Source organism: Falco naumanni, chromosome 7, assembly GCF_017639655.2.
Source record: "Falco naumanni isolate bFalNau1 chromosome 7, bFalNau1.pat, whole genome shotgun sequence".
NCBI classification, from domain to species: domain Eukaryota; kingdom Metazoa; phylum Chordata; class Aves; order Falconiformes; family Falconidae; genus Falco; species Falco naumanni.
Window position 1 is genome coordinate 56139528 of NC_054060.1, and position 19987 is coordinate 56159514.

Genomic DNA, 19987 nt, shown 5'->3' on the forward strand with positions numbered 1-19987 from the left:
ATTCAATAGCATGTGAGAATAATTTTTATGCAACTCTGATAGTTAGAAAGATAGATAACTCAATTATTAGATCATCTATCAAAATATTCAGATGTATAAGAGGCTACTAAAAAGATTGATGACTGAGAAAGTCCACTGATTCTCTAGCCATCATATTCACACATTTGGCTAGACAACATTTTTCGCTGCCTTCACAAGCAAGCTTCATTACCCATCACTCCACTGAAAAGAGTTTATTATGAGGCTGCCATCTTGGCAAGACTATTATTTAGATGATAAATGTTGGGGGGAAAAGTGTGTCTAGATTTTTTTTTTAAGATGAGCCTTTTGACAGATAAAACAAACAGCATCTACATTTCTAATTAACTTAAATTTGGCATATACAAATACAGGTCAGTAGAGCTATGATATGCTACTAGATTATCTTCTGTCTGAATTTTGCCCTTAATTTGTAAAATGTAAATTAACTAATTAGAAGAAAAGCAGCATTATTTGTGACAAAATGCTTCTTCTACTTCTTTGCTTTGTGACATTTATGATCAACTGTAGCCCCTCATTCTAACTTCTAATAGATGGATAATTATGCTCATACTAATTTATTAGGCTATTAGTATTTTAAACCAAATGAAAACTTGAGATTTCTGAAAGCAAGGAAGCATGACACAGTGCAACACACAGGTAAATTACATACTTGCCAGCTTCACTTCATTTGCAATATTATGCTTTCTACATGTATATGTTGCATGAATATAGGCATGAAGGTACCACTTTCAATATTCAAGTACCTGACTCAAAGGAAAATCTCTATTAGTATTCTTAAAAATTCCTCAGAATCTCTGTATCCTTTCTGTGCACGATGCAGAGTAATAATAATACACTTAAGCTTTGTTTATTAGTACTAAGAGTTAAATTTCACTTTATAATCCTACTACCATCCTCAATTGTCACTTGAAATGGATTAGACTAGCAAATATAGAATTACATGAAGGAAGGAGGAGTGGGTCATTCTTAAGTTTCAGCCCAGCAACTTGACCTTGTTAAATAAAAAATATATGATATCATAGTTTATGGGAAGGGATTCTTTTCGCTTTGGTTTGGTTTTAACTATTACTAGGTAGATAAAGACTCAACACTAAGAAATACATTGAAAATGTCAGATGTAAATGTCAATTAAAAATTACAAGGAATTCTGAAAGGTAAGGTCTGTGGGGGGTTGACATTCTTTGACATAGTGGAGTGTCTGCAACCAGGCCTTTGGCAAGCATAGCAGGATCTATGCTGTCAGCTCTTATTGTACATAAACTTAGATGCTTGTCTAATCTGAATGAGAAATACCAGGAAAATTGGAGCTGAAGCCTTGCAGTAATGTGGATGGAAGCTGAAAATGCTCTATCTGCACTACTCTCCTGTGACATGATAATATTTAAGACAGTACAGAAAAATATAAGGAAAAAATTGAACAAAGCTATGTAATGCTTCATTTGCTATTCTAAGTTGTGAATCTACCAGTCTAGCAGTGAAAAAGGCTTAAGCAATAGAATTAAATCATAATGAAAATCATAATTTCATGTTCATATTAAATACAATATTCAAGGAGAACAACGCATGAAAATACATGCTTAGTTAATATCAATCATTCAAATGTAAATGCCAATATGAATGCAGTACGGCCTTTTTTTCTTTGCTTTGACAAAAATTAGTTTTGATAAAAATAAAACAACCTACAATGCTCAGCCAAACAATTAACAGTATAGCAATGCTAGGCATAAGCTGTTGTCTCAATGGAAAATGCCTTCATGCTCTGTTATTCTATCATGTTGTTAAGGAGAGGATGACTGGTAAAATTGAAAAACATTACTTTTGAGCTAAAGTGAAAAAATACTTTTATTTTTCATAAACTACATGTTGATTTTTACAGTGTTCATCTGTCATTAAATGAAGATGATAATTCATGTGAAATGCTGTTGGAAATTAGTGAAATGCATCTATAACATTTGTGAAGTGCAGAGGCAAGCCTCTGTGTGTGTACGTGTATGTGTGAGAGTATACACATATACCTGTTTATCTCACAGGAGAACACAGAATTTTATTATCTTCACAAAGTAAACTACTGAATCAGTAAAGTAGTAGAAAATGGCACTCTTCACTGCTTTTGATTCTCTTCTTGTCTATAAACAAATGTATCTTACTCAGTGCTACTATGGCTAGTGAGTTGGCATAGCAGATTCTAAATAAGGAAATTATTTTTGACGAAACTTTTCTACATATAGTCTTAAGCAGCAAAAATAATCCCAAACTCTGTCTTCTACCTACATTCATTTTTTTAAAAGATTAATTTGCTAATTCAAGTGGAGCCAGGAGGAAGAGAAAAAGGAGCAGAGCAAAACCCAGCATGTGTGAAAACCTACAAGCATTAGATAGCTAAACAAACCCTAAGTCCCTCAGTGTTGCAGTAAGGTCAAAACCTTTCAGCATTGTACCAGTGTGTCAAAATATGTCAACAAACCATCATACTGCAAGAAGAAGAATGACCTTTCAGTTCTTTATGTTTGGGCTGCCAATGAAGCTTTGGATACTGGTATGCATGAACAGTTTTCCTAGCCACTTGACAAATGCAACTCCCAAGGTTTCCTCCAAGTCAAGTTGTTATACCACTGGCTTTCAACTCACCAGTATAACTTTTTAAGCCAAATGCAACTGGAGAATACTGATCTTGTTATAGAACAGACATCCATAAACCCACAGCATACCTCCCTCTTGCCCTATCAACTACAATCAGACAACAATTACTACTTAAATAGTCTTCACAGTAACATCTCAAACCATTTAAACAGTTGAACAGAAAAAAAATGTATATTGTTCTGATTCAGCCTTTGCTCACACATGATTCATCCTTACAGTCAACTGCAAATGAATTTGAACACAACACTCTTCTCAAAAATATCCTAAGAACACATTGGCTGTGTTTGTGACTGAAACACAATCTTTTGCATTGTTTCTGTTCACATTTATCTGAAATAATACCTTTTTAATCTATGGGAATGTACGATAATTTTACTATGACTTTTATAAACTGCAGTCTCAAGATCAGACAATGTATTAATTAACACATTTAATCATGAATTTAGGCTGTTAGTATTTTAAAATTAACTCATGGGAAACATGCTTTCAAAAAAGCATAAGACTAACAACATTTAGAATATAAGCAAATAAGTGAAAGAATTTAGTACAGGGATGACTTACCATTTTTATTCAAAGAGAAGATGAAATGCTTCTCTTTCACTATGTGAAATTGCATTTAGTTTAATATCAGTGTCAAATATGACATTTTCCTACGGTCTTCCTCACATATAGTAAAGTTTCTTTAGCTAATAATGGCATCAAGCTTTCTCCTGGGACTCTCTAGAAATTACATTCCAGAATGTACATATGCCTTAGCCAGACTTGCAGAAGATAGAAAATGTAAATTGCTGTATTTGAGTTTATATCTTCTTACAGTAAGTCACTGACAGTGCACCCACTAATTACTATTTGAACCTTGTGTTGCAGATTTCTATATGCCTCTTAGAAAACAGCAGTCATACTTATCAGCTCTGACTAACAGCCTATTTACAGCCAGAACTCCAATTTTTAATTTAAGTTAGAAAAAATTAAAATATTTGACACTATGAAACTCCCTCCAAACATCAGCATCCATTTAAAACCTAAAATAATTTACATGTTCTCAGACACTGTTTTAAAGTACAATCAACGTTCTTTCCTTTTCATGCTCTTCAAATTACCTTTGGTAATGCAGACTATTCAACAGTTTTCATCCTCATGATTACAAGGAATACACCAGTGTAGGCCAGCGAACAATGAAAAGTGTGGTATCTAGTACACCTGCACAAAGCAATTATATTTCGCACATGCAGTTGTCTTGTTTACCCAGTGGCAGTGAAAGCTATAGCCTGCTCAGTGGATGCCACCACTTTGAAGGAACAAACATATTGAGGGAAGGGATTCTGAAAGTACATGAATCATTTTATACTAAGTTTGTTCAGTACATAAAATAGCTTTTTTCTAAAACATCACTCTGCAAAATCAGTCTGGGAATATGCAAGACCAAACTTGTCTTTTCCTGTTTCTTTATTATTAAAAAAAAATCTCAATACCTAAACAACATCTTAAATTACAAGTGTGCAAACCCACTGACAAGGTACACTTTGTACATTTTTAATGTGAAGCTTAATTTGAAGATGAGGTTGCAGTGCAGCACTGCAACTGAAAATTGCTTAACAATACCATTGATGTATGAGCCATAAAAAACCTTGCTAAGCTGTCCCTGCAGAACTCGGAGTAATAAAAAGGTGTTCTTTTGCACTGAGGTGAACAGACATGGTTGACTGCATCTAGGGAGCTGTTCTGTTAAATGAGAAAGTGCCATTTCTTTTCTGTCAGTACAGACCAATTTAAGACACTCACAGACTTAGTTAGCAGAGAGTACAGGATTTAACGAAATACACACATAACAGCAAACAAACCACAGCTATGTTCAGAGCTTTCAGTCAGGCTGTGTGCAGAATTCATCCTACATCAGTGATGGATGTGGGAAAAAAATCCTAGAAACTTTTTATCTCAGAGAAACAAAAAAAACTGAATGGAAAAGGTGTAAAACCTCTTACCTTCATTCCTTTCAAATTTTTTAGACATGTATTTCTATCTACGTTTAACAGGCAACATTGCAAGTTTTCACTCCAATTTCATTTCAGGTTTAAGTTAAACCAACAGATAGGCATAAAACCCCCTAAACTATCAGCTGAGTGTTATGATACTGCTATTGTGAACTGATGCTGCTTCTCCACATGACTCCTCCTTCAAGAGGAAAGGAGACACACAGGTGCGGTGAATTGACTGGGAAGCTGGTTTTCACTTGAGAGATCCTTGCATAGGCTGATTAAATCATCCAAAATTGATTCACAGTTTGTGCAGCTACACCTGTGTCCTTTTGTATAAACAGTTTCAGAGAGCAATGAAAGTTAACTGTCTAACCTACATGCAACCTAATCTGTCAACATGTGTTCATTAACCTAACTCTCTTTATATTGGAAGGTACAGTAACTGAGATCCCATTTCAGAAGACGTTGTGATACTGTTAGTTTGGCCAAGCTGGACTGAAATTAAAACTAATGGGATTTTATTTTGAAATCCCACCCACAGAAACCTGCCTAATTTCTATAGTTAACCTATCACTAAATTCTGGATTTAGGGAGTAACAAATCTTACCAAGGAGATTTCTAGTTTCCTTTATATGAATGTAAAGTCACTGTATTTAAAAACTGTCAATTTTTTCATTTTTTTCCTAATATGAATGGCTATGACAAAAGATTTGGCAAAATCTCAAAACTACTTCCAAAATGGTCTTATTGATCCACATATCAATTCAGTCTAGCTTTTGCAACGTAAAAGGTACTTGACTAACAACTCAGAGATGTTACTCCATTTTTGAAGCTGCAATATTAATTAGTACATGATAAAATTAAAATGAAGTTAGCTGTCTTGGTTTCCTGATATAAGCATAAGAGAAGTTTCTTTCAGAATTGTCATATTCAAATGGTACACGCTATTCTCAAATGTTTTACACATTTCATAGCTCAAGTCAAAATGTGAACAGTCATTCTGTTCAGCACAAAAAAAGACAGAAACTACAACTTCAACTTTGCAATGGCAGTTTTACTTCAAACAACAAATGGATCAGTGCCTTCACCCTACTTGTCTGCTCAGCTTTCACTCCATCTCAATTTAGTGAGTATCTTTATGCCCACGTTATCTATTTAAAATTCACTTTTTGGAGCTGCTTTTCTTTGATACCATCATGGATCCCCTCAAATGTATCCTTTCTCTTCAGAAAATATTCCAGCCAGTACATCTAATGGCCTCCTCCCAGCTTGATCTGATCCATCTCCTCTTATTTACACCAATGTGCGTGTTCAGCACCATTTGTATCAGCATATTTCCTGCCATTCTCACCATTTGCCTAAATAACTATATACTCAAATTTCTTTCTAAGTCTTTATAAGTTATATATTTCACAAATTCTTTTCTACAACTTTCCTGTAGTATACTATCTTCATCCAACAACTGACAGACTTCCTGAGGTTCCCTTACCATCAGGTTTTCCCAGTCACTGCTTTCTGGGATTGTTAAATAAGAGCAGGTCCTTTTCATATCAATCAAGAATGTTATTGCTGAGTGTAATTCCCAACTCTGACAATGTTATTCTGAAAATGTGGTTTCCCTTTCTCTGCTGCCTCCTACAGAATCTGCTTTTTAGGTATTTCCCCAGCTAAGACTAGTTACTTTCACCTTGGCATTTCTCATGTTCAGCTGAAATACTAACGGTCACCAGACTAGCCTCTGATGTTGGCACACACTGTCTCTCTGTTGTACGTTCGTGTGTTTGTGCTATCTTCTCTATTATCCTTCAGATGTCATTGATACTTTCTTGTGAACGCTGAGCCAACTTCTAAATTTATGCTTTTGAAAACCTTTTATTAAAACTTTCATTTACCTCACTTACTACTTTGTGTAGGGTTCCACCACATACAAAATGGAACTGAAGATGAAACATCTTAAGATTATTTTTGGAAGAAAAAATCTCCAGTATGGAGGCTTCTAGTATCACAGAAAGATATGTAAGTATGTATAATCATGACTTTTATAAGAATAAAGCATTTTTTAAAACATATTTTAACCACCTTTAAAAGATCTTTATGCCAGTATCATCAACATGTTAAAAAACTCTGTTTAGCATAACTTATTTCCCTCCTTATGTTCCTGACTACATTTTTAGCTTGAAGATAATTGTTATTACTGCTTAAAATGTAGGTAACATTAAAAAAATTAATTTATTAAAAAAAAAACCACAGTGAAACAGTACTGCCCTAGATGCAATGTCAATGAGTAATACAGTTCTTTACACACAAAGCCCACTTGGTTTGGCACCGTGCAGGTATTACAAAATGTTACAGCAAAATCTTCCTTCAACATCAGGTACTAAAACAACTGACATACAACTTTTGGACAAAAGTAACTTATTCTGTCACCTAGCATCACTGTAAAATCACTGTATATATCTCCTGCATGTTAACAATTATGATGTGAAATTTTCACAAGTATTTCAGCATTCCAATTTGAAATACTAATTAGTGACATTCAAAATGCCAGATTAGTTACATGTACTTTGTTCACATGGCTTAATACCAAAGTTACTAGTGTTTTTTCCATCAATTTCTTTTAAAAATGCAGTCCTATTTATCTGTAAGGAAAAATAACAGAAATGTACCTGTTCCAGTAGCTCCAAAACTGGTCCTGCAAGTAGGCTTGGTGGCTACTTTCATCACCGAATGAGGCTTTGCTTTCAATCCAGTGAATTATGTGTCCTTCAACAGCTAGGGTGAGAGCAGAAAACAAACCTAAATCTGAAAATTATACTCAATAGGCTGTAAGACTGGGACTATCCTATTTAGCCCCCGATCTACCACATAATTCATGCTTGCAACAGAGTTACATATTTATAAAACTGTCTTTCATGCATGCACATAGGACGTTTTAAAAAACAATTAATGGATAATTATGTCCATTTCAGTTTAATTACACCCTGTTCCAAATATTTGCATTTATTCTAACACAAACAATGTAAAGAAAAAGAGACTAGACTAAGGTGCAACTGCATGCTACTTTCACCTTTACTTTCCTGGAAATGAGTTGTCAGGCGAGGAACTAAAAACTTCTAGTGAATAACAAGAACAGTTAGCTAAGCTGCTAAAGACAGAAACTTCTCACCAATCCAGAATGGAAGGTGTGAGAGTGGCAAGGAAGTTGTATCACTGATATACATCTGCTTTCTTACTTTTGCAAAATCAGTAATGCTTCACCAGAAAGAAGTTAGGAATAGGAAGGCTTATGTGAAAAACTGCGATTTTGAATTTCTGTTTCTTTCAAAGCTGTGGCATTTGCTTTGGTTCACATCTTTCCTCATTTCTTGCATGAGTGAATTTCTAATATCAATGGAGTTACCTTTTTTTGGTAAAAGGAAAGTCCTCTCTGAAGCTGACAACATAATTTTGCAGCAGAAATCATAAGAGTCACTCTAAAAGATCATTCTTTCTCCAAAAAGGTAATGTGAGGTATCACTGTTGAGGTCTTTAAAAATGTTTCCTTTATTTTGAGTTGCCTGTAATATCCACAGCCATGATGTCTTAGCCTAAGTTTCACCTAAGCTGAGGTACTCAAAGAGCATGCAGACCCAGATGCACAATACAGAAAGATGAGAAGAGGCTATGGCAGCACATGATTTACCACAGACTAAAATTACTCAGGAAATCTGGGTAAGGTAACTCACAAAGTCACCACACAAAGTTCTATATGGCACCACCATCCTGTTACCAGTAACCAAGTTAACTTGTGTAGGTCTATACTACTACATCCTTCCCCCCAGCCCTAGCACCCCCCCAATACCTTTAGACCCCAGGAGATATAACAGCTGGGGCATAAACTCTGTAGTTAGTTGAGAAGCAATTTCTAAGAAGCATTTGCATTTGCTAGCTATGTATTGAGTCATGAGGAAGAGAATGCAAGGACTGCCATATGTTTAGTTCATATCAGACAACAGGTAGAAAATTATTTCCTGTCAATGTCAATAATTCAAAAAAAGTAATTCACTATCACTATTCTGATTTTAGAGACAAATCCATGTAAACAAATTAATAGCTATTTTTAACTTCCTTTCTAATAGGGTAATATTACGAATATAAGAGTTCTTTTGGGTGTTTCCATTTCCCTTCTCTAGAAATAAAAACCTAGCTACATCTAGTTGCTTTTCTAATTTCCATTTAATCAGGCTCCTGAATAGCTGGGACATAATCTTATATGTTTATAATGTAAAAGTATCTGAATAACAAGTATTATTGTGTGTATTGTAGTCCAAACTATTTGGGAATCTTATTGATGTATGCAACTATCTGAAGGGCAGGTGTTAAGAAGAGGGAGCCAGGCTCTTTTCAGTGGTGTCCAGTGACAGAGGCAATGGGCACAAACTGAAACACATCAGGGTCACTCTGAACATCAGGAAAAACTTTTCTCCTGGGAGGGTGACTGAGCACTGGCACAGGTTGCCCACAGAGGTTGTGGAGTCTCCCTCCCTGGATATTCCAAAGCCTCCCGGACAGAGTCCTGGGCAACCAGCTCCAGGTGAACATGCTTGAGCAGATGACCACCAGAGATGCCTTCCAGCCTCAGCCATTCTGTGGTTCTGTAATTTCACAATCTTCCCTGCTAACTTTAGACTCGATAAAAAACCTGTTCCCTCATACTCTCAATTCCTTAGTAGCTTCCTGAGACCCATCAGAAATAAGAAGTATGGAAGTGAGGGAGTAGACAAACTCTCCAAGTGTGGCTTGACATGAGCAAATTGCAGGTCATTAGGATGCCAAATCTCACCATTTCAAATATAGAGTGCTTCAGTTAGAAAGGTATTTTTTATTTTGTATGTATAACCTCTTATTAACATCACTACCATTTTTCTTTTTTGGAAATGTAATTAGGAATACAAACACCATAGAGCTAAGGAAAGTCTTTAAAAACTTTTCAGAACACTCTCATATACATAGTTGGTTACCTATTGGAAAACAGATTATTGTGCTGAAAGATGGTATCTCAAGCACTTCTGAGTACTGAGACATTTTATAGTACACACTTAATTCCTTATACCAGTTATTATACCAGATAATCAGTTATCTCAGTAAGAATTCCAGCTATTGTCAATACAAAGAACAGAAAACCTAGTCATGTGACTTTCACATAGTGATTTTGGCCTTCTCATTTTCTGTGATAGACACAAAAGTACATATCTGCATAGACAGGTGCTGCGTTCTATGGAGGCAAAGCAGAAGTCTTTTGGCGTGAAAGTGGATTTAATAAAGGTGATTAATAATCCTTTACACTTGGACAACATGGACATTTTTTCTTCCATGTCCCAACCGCTAGGTCATCCGATTACCTTCTTACATGCCTCAAGCCCAGACAGTGTAGGTGAACTTTGACATGACCTTTTACCTATTTTATTCCTTCTTGCTTCACAGGCTTTTAAAAAGCAGAGTACAGAGTTGTATTTAGATGCAAAATGATGGCAAAAGAATAACTGCACAATGAAAAACCTTTAGGCAATGACCTACAGGTGAATTGGTAATACTCTTACAACTGCTTTGAACTGACTGGGTCTAGAAGTTTAAGGCAATTATACAATTATAGGTATTTCAGAGTTCAACTCATAAAGACAGTGGGCAGAGCACGCTAGAGGAAGCAGGGATTTGTGGGTTCTTACTGCTGCTTGTTTTCCCTTTTTTCTTTTTATGATGAGACAAAACCATGCAGAGACCAAAGAGGAAACACTGTGTTATACCACTTAAGATCAAACCTCTCTGACCCAAACTAGAAGTTCTTAAATTACTGGGTAACTACCAAAAAAAAATAGTATCCTATGAAACAGTTAAGTAGCCATAATATTTTAGCATGAACACTCCTACACAAAATAAAATAATAAAAATTCTTTCAAAAGACTTACCTACTGGCACTTCTAAAATGAAGTCTGGTGTTTTGTCATAACCCTTTGCACGAAGCTGATCTTCAGCTATACATAGGGAATAAGAACTATTGGTTATAAAACTATTCTCTTAAGTAGACAGCACCATAACTAATTTTATTTTAAATAAGAGTGCAAGAACTACTAATGCAGTCATACATACCTTTCTTATGCATGCAATGCTGTGTCAGATTAAATGAACCTTTGTAGAAAACCTGAAGCATGGATATAAAAATGCTTCTTTGTCATCCCTGCATTTTTATCTCTTCATTATAAACATCATCAATTCAAGCTGTCATACAGTGTTTTATAACCCCCAAATAGTCAAAATAAAGAGGTATATTTGCTGATTGAAAGAAGAGTCTCCCCACATTAGGAAGCGTTAAGATTAAACCTACCAGCATCACAGATGTAGATATACTGTAGCTGCCTTCTTGGTTTTACTTTAATGTTAGCATAAAGTTTTTTTAAAAAACACAAAGAATACCTTTCTCTTCCAGAAATGTATTAAAGGAGAGAGAACCCACAATTTTAGTTTCCATTGCATCCTGTATTCTATAGAACTTATCCAATTTCAGAACATACACAGATTTAGAAATTTTGCTAACTATACAGCTCTGTTCCTTACAAATATTAGAGCTGAATATTTGAAGAAACAATAATGAATGAGCAAGATAAAACTGCAAAAGACAAAAGGTACTCCCTTTAAAAGAAAAAACCCCAAGCAAGCCCTCAATATTTTCTAAACTATTGTCCTTGATTTCCGATACCATTATATTGGTATTTCTGAAACACCATTTCTCCATTAGAATTTGGAGTGACCTGGTCATTCAATTCCAGGCATGGCTTTCTGTCTTCACCCAAGCTCAACTAATGGCACTACCTAGTAACAAGTAAGGCTGTGTAGCCCCTTAACACCTACTGGGCTGTTGACATTGTCATGCATCCCATTCGCCTTTCTGCATCACCTTTGATTAAAATTAATGGTCCATTCTCACTGTTGGGTAGCTTATTTCCAATCCATTTATCAGGTTAGGACAGTAGTTTCATGGCCAATGTTCAGAACTCAGTTTTTGAATACTTTGTGCATATCCTGAAAGGTCAGCAGTTTGAGTCCAAGTAACATTTTAATGACAAGAAAAACATACGCTCTTAGAAATAAAAATATTTTAAAAGTGCCTAAAGCAAACTTCCCCCCTCTTTCTCATCAAAGAATATATGTCTGAATTATTTTTTTTTAATATAGTGAAATCATATTGAAAGCAGGACAGGAGTAATTTTCTGAAGTTGTACATTCACTTAAGTGTGAACTGCAATAGCTGTTTATTTGTTTTGATAGCTGTAGTTAATTCGTTTGAAATTTGAGAGTATTTCTTCACCGTAGGCACACTATATTGTAAACACAAGTTCTTTGCAAAGCAACACTTCATTGTATCACCTGATCAGCTATTAAACTTTCCTAGGATTTGGAGACAGACTTGGTTGTTGGCTGTTTTTTCAAACTTAGATTGTCAGGTATATGGATAAAAGATGTTAAGATTAACAAGGTTCTAATTTAACTAAACCTATGAATTGAGAGTTTTATGCCGTAATGTAAAAATGAATAAATGTTTTATGCAAGCTCTTAATCTTGATAAAAAAATCCTGGTTTTATCCAGCTTATTTAACTGTAACCTGCTCTTTAATTGTTTAAAACTGTCTAGAAAAGACAATAGGATGTCCCAGCTGAAATTTTTATTATTTAAGAACACACAAATAGCAACAGTAAGTTTGGTCTTCCACATCTAACCAATACTAGTATAGGAAATTCAGGGACCAGGGACATTTACCTTAAAAAAAACCCACTGAAAACCAAGACAGATGTAAACACATTTCCTGATATGTAACTTGGCAGGTGTCTTAACTAGAGTTTGCATCAGCATTACTTTTAATATTCTTCAGCAGATTCTTTTTTCAGGGATGCCTGATTACTTTTAAAATCAGTTGATACTAATGCATGACTTGAAAAAGAACATGTTTTTTGTTCTGAATCGGTTTCTGAATGTTTTCACTTGGTTTCTACTAGCATTCTGTATTGTGATAAAGATTGGGAAATTATGGATGTTTGTTATGGATGTGAGTTGTCTATCATGTGCAGGAACATAATTATATATTACAATTTCTTCAAGTGTTTTCAAGCTTTATAACTTTCTGGGAAAAAAAACCAACCCACATTTACAGAAACTCCCCACAATCACAATAATTTTTTTATTTAACAGAACCCCACCACAAAGGAAAGAAATTCTAACTTTTCAGCTCAGGTATGTTTCAGATCGGTCCAGAAGTTACAGAGGTAGCATTCTGCACCTTAAAAGATCTTTTAGCATGGATTAAGAGAATAATTTAACAACCAGCCCACAAGCAGCTTTGACAGCTACATTTATGCATCCTCAGATTTGAAAATTATGTTGAAACATCCCTACTAGGTAGTTTGTCTACAGATTCCCCATTAATTCAGATTTCCAACGAAACTGCAGCTTCATCTTTGCCATAACTTCACACTCAATCATAACCATTTAACACATCATTGTTCTTATACTAGCCTCTGGATATAACAAAGAAACCTAACATTCTTCTGTTGGTGCATGAATGAGCAGCAACTGCAAATTTAAGATTACAAGAGAAAACACCAATCAGATTTCATGATTTATACCCAGCCTACTACTGAGGGACATCTTGGTGGGAACCAAAGGAGAGCAAGATCTCAGTCAAAGGTCAGAACCTCCCCACATAGCTAAAAACTTCCCTAATATATTTGTGGTAAAGATACAAAACAATAAAGATCCTATATAGAACCTAGAAATTCCTGGCATTTCAGCATGGCAAGTGATTTTCTCAGCTTGTTTTGAGAAAATGTGTCCATTGATTACTTAAAACTTGGGCAAAGTGATATACTTGAGATCTGTGTTTTTGCTGAAGAGAGGATGTGGTATGTGATGTGCTTCTCATGCACAGTGGATTAATAAAATGCAAACCCCATTAGTTTGTATAGGTTTCCAATCAATTTCTAGGTGAATCTGAAGGTGTTACTTCTGATTTGTAGACTTTGAAAGCTAGCTGCTCTAGAAATGGACAAATTACATCCTCGACCTGAAAAGCTGTTTCATGCTCCAAGACTATACTGGCACAATTTATATTCACCGTGTTCTTTGAATGAGTTTTCTTCTCCTGTAAAAATCTCTCTGTTGCTCAGGTGAACATAGCTGATACAAAAAACTTACTATTCTTGAAGAACAGTACCCTGGAATAGTACACTAATATGGAAGTTGCAAGAATTCTGTTTCTTTAACATGTGTCAAAAAGTAATGGAATTGCAAGCAAAGCAATCTACATCATAAGCCATCTTCAAAACTGGAATGCAGTTGTACAGACTAACACAGCCTGAATTTGTTGACCTATAGGAAATATTGTCATCTCTCCTGTTTTCCTGAAGTTTTCTTCAAGCAGTATTGGAACTAATTTTTCAGAAAGTAAAGACTTTATTGTGAGGGGTTCAGTAGGGTTCATCTTGCAGATACTTAGGAAAAGGGTCTTTTTTAAAAAAAATAAAAAATACCTAGAACCTTAGACACACATGCAATGCACAGAAATAATAAATACGACCATTTAACATATCTCAAATCATGACTAAACAATGACTAAAAAAATGTGAACAATAAATGAAGCTCCCTCATTTATATCTTTGTATTCTAATGAGTTAATCCATTCTAGATATTTTGATTTGACAGCACAGGTTTCTTAAAGCTTATTTCTAAAGACAAAACTGATGCTTATCCAAGGTCATGAAACATTAAAATTTAAATCTGATTTGTGTACTACACAAGCTCGCACAAGCCAAATAAAATGATAATCGTTGGGTTGAGGATCCATTAGTGAGTCATCTAGTCCATTCCCTTGTATCATGACAGGATTGATTTCATTACCAGCTTTGATGGATGAGTGTCAAGTCTATCCTTGAATTTTTCATTGAAGGTGATTCCATAACCTTCCCTGGCAGTTTGTTTTATACTTATTGTTCCTAGAATTGTTTAGCATTTTAACTCAACATCATGTCTGCAATTACAGCTTAAGCCTATTACCTGTACCTCTGCTCTTATAGCCAAGTAGGAAAAACTACCTCCTCACATTTTCACAGTGTCATTTTCAAGTTTGTATTAGTTTGTATAATTATTCCTGTCTTTTTCACATTTTTCTCTAAAATAAAGAGTACACTAACTCTGTTCCTTAATCATACGGATAAATTTTTTAAAAACCTTAACACTCTTTGTAATTTCTTAGATTTGTTTAAGGTTTCCAAAATCTTAACTTGAATCTAACTTTAGGAGAGATCATAAGTTTCTGGTAAAACCAGCAAAAATCCCTGATCACACAAATTTAGTACAACACTCAACCATTCACAAAAGACAGCATTTCACTTTGCTATTGTTTCACTACATAAGGAAACAAAGATTTAAGAAGTCATTGTCAAGTTTATTATCACAATAAGAAAAATGATGTTTTAACCACTAATCATTGTTTTAATGGCACTCATATACAAGAAATGTAGTGCAGGCTAAAAGAAAAAAATGAAAATAACTTCTTAACTAATTAATCACTAAAATAACTTTAAATATAGGGATTATGAAAAGAGTACTTGCATTGGTTGGGAGGCAGGGGGCAAAAATTCAGCAGAAACTGCACAGAAAGCTAAATGAGTGAATCCTCTAGCAGTTCTTTAATACATAAAGCATTCTGAAGCTAATATGTCTTATGCTTCCTCCTAAGTCTCATAAGGCCTAGATTATGGCTAATATCTCATGACACCAAAAGTAATACTGCAGCAGATATTAAAGCATTTTTTTCAGCTACTTATTCTATAAAATATTAATTGCAAGCCTGTGCATGTGCTGTATATATAGGGTATTAGGTAACTGAGTTCCTGCTCGGTTCTAAATCAATAAAAGATAACATGTACAGCATCAATCATTTTTTACTCTTCCTTTACAACCTAATACAAAGAGCGTTGCTTATTTTTTTCTTAAGTAAACAGGCATTGAAATCTTTGAAGTTAAGGATTCACTGGCTAGCCTCTACTACACATTCTTACCTATGAAAGAGAGATTTTTTTCCAAAAGCATTTCTCGCAGCAAGACTTCATGCTCATGCCCAATAGCGCTGATAGCTTTAGGTTAAGGAATGGAAGATTACTTTGGAAAAGAACCAACTTCAGAAAATCATCATAGGTAAAATAATTAATGATACAATTTATTTGCCTTCATCTGCATTTCCAAAGTGATTTGAACCCCAAGTTTTGAAATTCCTTACAGGCATTTTCAGAGGCCTTTAGCACTTTGTCAAAACCGGACTACTGTATCATCAGCATAGATTTTACAAAATGAAGGCCCATTAGACCATATTTATTCAGTATAAATAAGGGTAATATTTCCATTTTTGCTTTATTTTCCACCCCAAATTTTAAAGCAAGTGTGAGCTTAAAACATGTCATTAACTATCTTTGAAGTTGCTCTTTACTGACTAGTGTATCAATTCTCTAATTCAGCAAAGAATGAAATAAACTGTTTTTTCCTTTATATTCTGAAACTGATAGGCACTACATCCATCTGAAACATCTTACTGTAAAAAAACATCCTCTTAACTGATTTTTCAGAAACATGAACCAATGTCAGGGAAGGATGAAAAAATATTTTATAGTGAAGTCCTTTTCAATTCACTGACGGCTTGTTGATCCAATGTGCTATTCTTTGCAATATGTAAAGAAGTCGCCACATCAAACATTTTTAATGTATCCTCCTGGAGGTCAAAGTTCTATTCTGGAAGCTTTTAAGAAGAACCTTATGGAACCTCATGATAAAGGATCTTACCTTATAAACAGGTAAGTTCCTCATTCTGTTTAGAGTTACTTCTGAAAACGTAAAAGTACAGATCACCTTACCATTAGAGTTAATTAATTAATTTATATCAACACTTTAGCTTTACAGCAAAAAAACTAATTGTATGGAAATCGTTTCATATATACATATATATATATATATACACACACAGTTTTTATCAATTGAAACTATATATTATGTTAAGCACTACTAGCAGTTACAGAACAAAAGGGGCAAATGAAGAACAGCAAAACCATAAGAAAAATACTGCAAACAGAATTTATAATGCACCATAAGCAGAAACACTTAGACTTAGTCTATAATAATACCTGTTATTGATGTATGGCAATGACCATGGGGCAAAACTTGTAAATAACCTCACAAGCCATTTTCTACTCATGCAATCTAGCAGCCTAGTTTCCCGTAAGCATCTGAACTATTACTGAAAAATAGCCTCTTGGCATTTACAAAGAGGTTGACTTCATACTTTAGTCCATGCATATACAATTAGATAGTTATATTTAAAATCAATATGCAATCCTTCAGAAGACATTATGCTTTTAAAACCTTAACTTTAAATTGATTTTTAACTATTTTATGCACCTCAAAATTAACATCTAATTCAGCAACATACTTGCAGATAATGCACTCGCACAGCTTAGTATTAAACTTTTCTGTACCAAAATGGAACTGAAAAACTCGTCATTATTCTCATTGATGTCACTGCGCATTCAGTAACCTCACTTGAACCAGAATGTGAAAAGGAGAGTAAAGACCTTTTCAGACTGCAGGCAAGTTATTCTTAAAAACTGTTCATAATTCTACATATGTATTACTACTTTTAAACATGACACTTTCAGAAGACTATAGCCAGACTGTTCATCACCAAATATTAATCTTAAAAATCTGGATATGAAATTAAGTGATAAACAACCTTTTAAAAAGTGTAACATTTTAGATTCATCCACCATCAGAAAGCTGTGTTTAATATTGAAGATAGTCTCAATGAATACTTAAAATTATGATTAAACCCACAAAATACTAATACAATTAGAACTATTCTGTTGCTGTTGAAGTTAATGGGAGCAGGGCTGAGACTGTAGCAGACACCAGGCAAGTACTTCTAGTGGAAAGAACATGTTTTTAAGGGGTAACCACTGTATGTGTCACAACTACAAGGTGGTGTTTTTCATGCATAACTAAACATCACTGTAACGTTCCTTCTTACAACTGTACAGTGAAGTCAAGATCTTCCCCCAAACTCCATGCAGAGATTCTCTAGGGCTTCAGAGGGAATTGCCTTGCTAGCCTGCTCACTGATAGCAGTCCATGATTTTGAAATTGTTCCTTTGATAGCTGAAACAGAAGAGCTACTCATTTAGGACTTAATTAAAGTTTGTTTATTAAAACAAACTTGGGGCCACAGCAATTACTCCTAACAAATTATAATCTTAATCTGGAATACTCAGCACTGTGTGGAGTTCCCACAGTATTCTTGCTGGATACTGAGGATCTCTAATTAACCACTTAAACACTACAAAAAAACCACTTCAGTTAAAATTCAAGCTACATCGTTCTTTCTACAGCTAGTCTAATTTCCTTTAAGAATGATGGAAAGTAAAAGAACTGCACTGGAATGTCAGATATGAGTTTAAAAACACTAATTGGTCAATTACACCTAAACTGCACTTGAAAACATTCTGATTAAAACTTCTGTTCATAAGAAAACAATGCCATAATGTTGAACACTATCTATGCAACTTTTAAATTTGATCACATTATAGTTGATATTGGAGAGTATCTTCAGTTCAACTCCACCGCTCAAAGCCTGGTCAGCTAGTCTTAATAGAAAACCAGACATGCATTTCAACTAATCAAAACCAAAGAGGTTCAATCAGGCATACGAACATGCAGCCACCAAACTGACAACTTCCCGTGGTCCATCTGATTTTTGTTAAACAATGTAAGAGAAAGCTTTGCAGTGACCCTCTAGCTGATTGAATGTAAAACAGAGGAGTATGAAATGTGTTTTGTGAAGCAGAACTTTATGTCAGGTTAAAGCTAGACACATCCCTTCCACACAGTCTAAGCTCGTCAATTGTGCACCTAAAATTTTATGGGAAAGGATACTGTTTGATGCAGTCCACCAGTGGTCCATAACAACAGTCATTCACAGTACACTGCAGGCAAATAAGAGAAGTAGTATAGTGATGGGCAACTACAAAAACATTATAGTTAAACACTATCTTAAAAACAGTAATTACTTTTCTTCAAAAAGGCTATCAGATGCTGTTCAGATTTAATCACAGAAAACAAAAACTGCGTGCTTTTATTCACTATAAAAGCAAGCTATTAAAAAGTGAAATGCTCCCCTCACAAATATTGCATTGCCATTTATGGTGCACCCTGACCTCACTGATAGTTTACGATGACAGTAATTAAATGAGGTTTAAAATCTTTTACTCTGCTAGGCAGATAACAGCACTGCCACAGGAAAAAAAAAAAAAAAAAGAAAAAAAGAAAAAGACAACTGTGATTAATACCTGATAGACTTGATTTGCTAAAACTCCATCTGGAATCTGAGAAGGGTCCCGTAGCATACTATTTATAAGAGTTTTGGAAGCTAGAGAAATAAAGAATAAAAACATACAAAAAACCTGTTAGCTCAGTCATCTACTTGGCAGGCAGAGACACACTTTTATAAGGAAAATATTGATGACGTTGATAATTTTGAAAATCATCCAACCACCAACTACAAACTCATAAATTTGTAGCTACTTACCCATTATGATACAACTAACTCTAAAAGTCTTAAAACACTAATGGATTTTATTCACACAGGGTGAAAGCAGGCCCTTGTTTACCTGTTCAGTTTCACTGGACAGTTTGTGCTTTGAAGCATCATGCAGCTCTTAAGGAAACTGCTTAGTATCAAGAAAATGTAATTCAGAATAACCTCCATATCCTATGAGAGCTTAAGGAAGAAGATAGGTGAAAATTCAAAACAGCCTTTAAAACAGTGTTTGGTCTCAACAATCCTAAGCAGTTTATAGACTTGATGATTCCAGTTTGGTAGTTTTCAAATTTATTTATTTATTGAGTGTCAACACATTTCTCTGACTGTATTTAAAGTCAGGCAAAAGGCTTTCTGTGCTGTTTTCAGATTTATAAATCTAAGACACAAAATAAAGCAGGAGTGATTTTAGGACTATTTATCAGTCTTTTATTCACTGATGTTGACAGTACAATGAGAAAAATAACATAAACCAGGAGGTGCCTTTAGTTGATTTTCAAATACAGCCCTTGCAAGCACAGGCATTGTTTTTTTCTCCAGATGCTTGGTCTGGGTTGTTGCATATACCAATTAATTACTAATAGTAGTGGAAAGATTTTTTAAAAATGCTTTCTAAAACCACCAAACATTTCATTTTAGAATTTCTCAAAGGACAACACTGCT

The 19987-nt window shown here is 34.7% G+C and overlaps 1 protein-coding gene across 8 annotated transcripts in view; it reads right to left on the bottom strand.

Annotated features, from left to right (window-relative positions):
* CDIN1 (CDAN1 interacting nuclease 1) overlaps positions 1-19987 on the bottom strand; it is a 136617-nt gene that overhangs the window by 65179 nt on the left and 51451 nt on the right. For 7 of the 8 annotated variants that reach the window (XR_005829118.1, XM_040602353.1, XM_040602355.1 and 4 more), the window contains 5 exons: positions 19074-19153; positions 18661-18710; positions 15747-15814; positions 10604-10669; positions 7325-7430 (listed from right to left, as the gene is read on the bottom strand). Coding sequence is in view for 7 of the 8 variants with exons in the window: in XM_040602353.1 (XP_040458287.1) it covers positions 7325-7430; positions 10604-10669; positions 15747-15814; positions 18661-18710; positions 19074-19153 (370 nt within the window). In the remaining variant the exon portion in view is untranslated. The remainder of the gene's footprint in view (positions 1-7324; positions 7431-10603; positions 10670-15746; positions 15815-18660; positions 18711-19073; positions 19154-19987) is intronic. The other variant, XM_040602357.1, reaches the window with a different exon arrangement.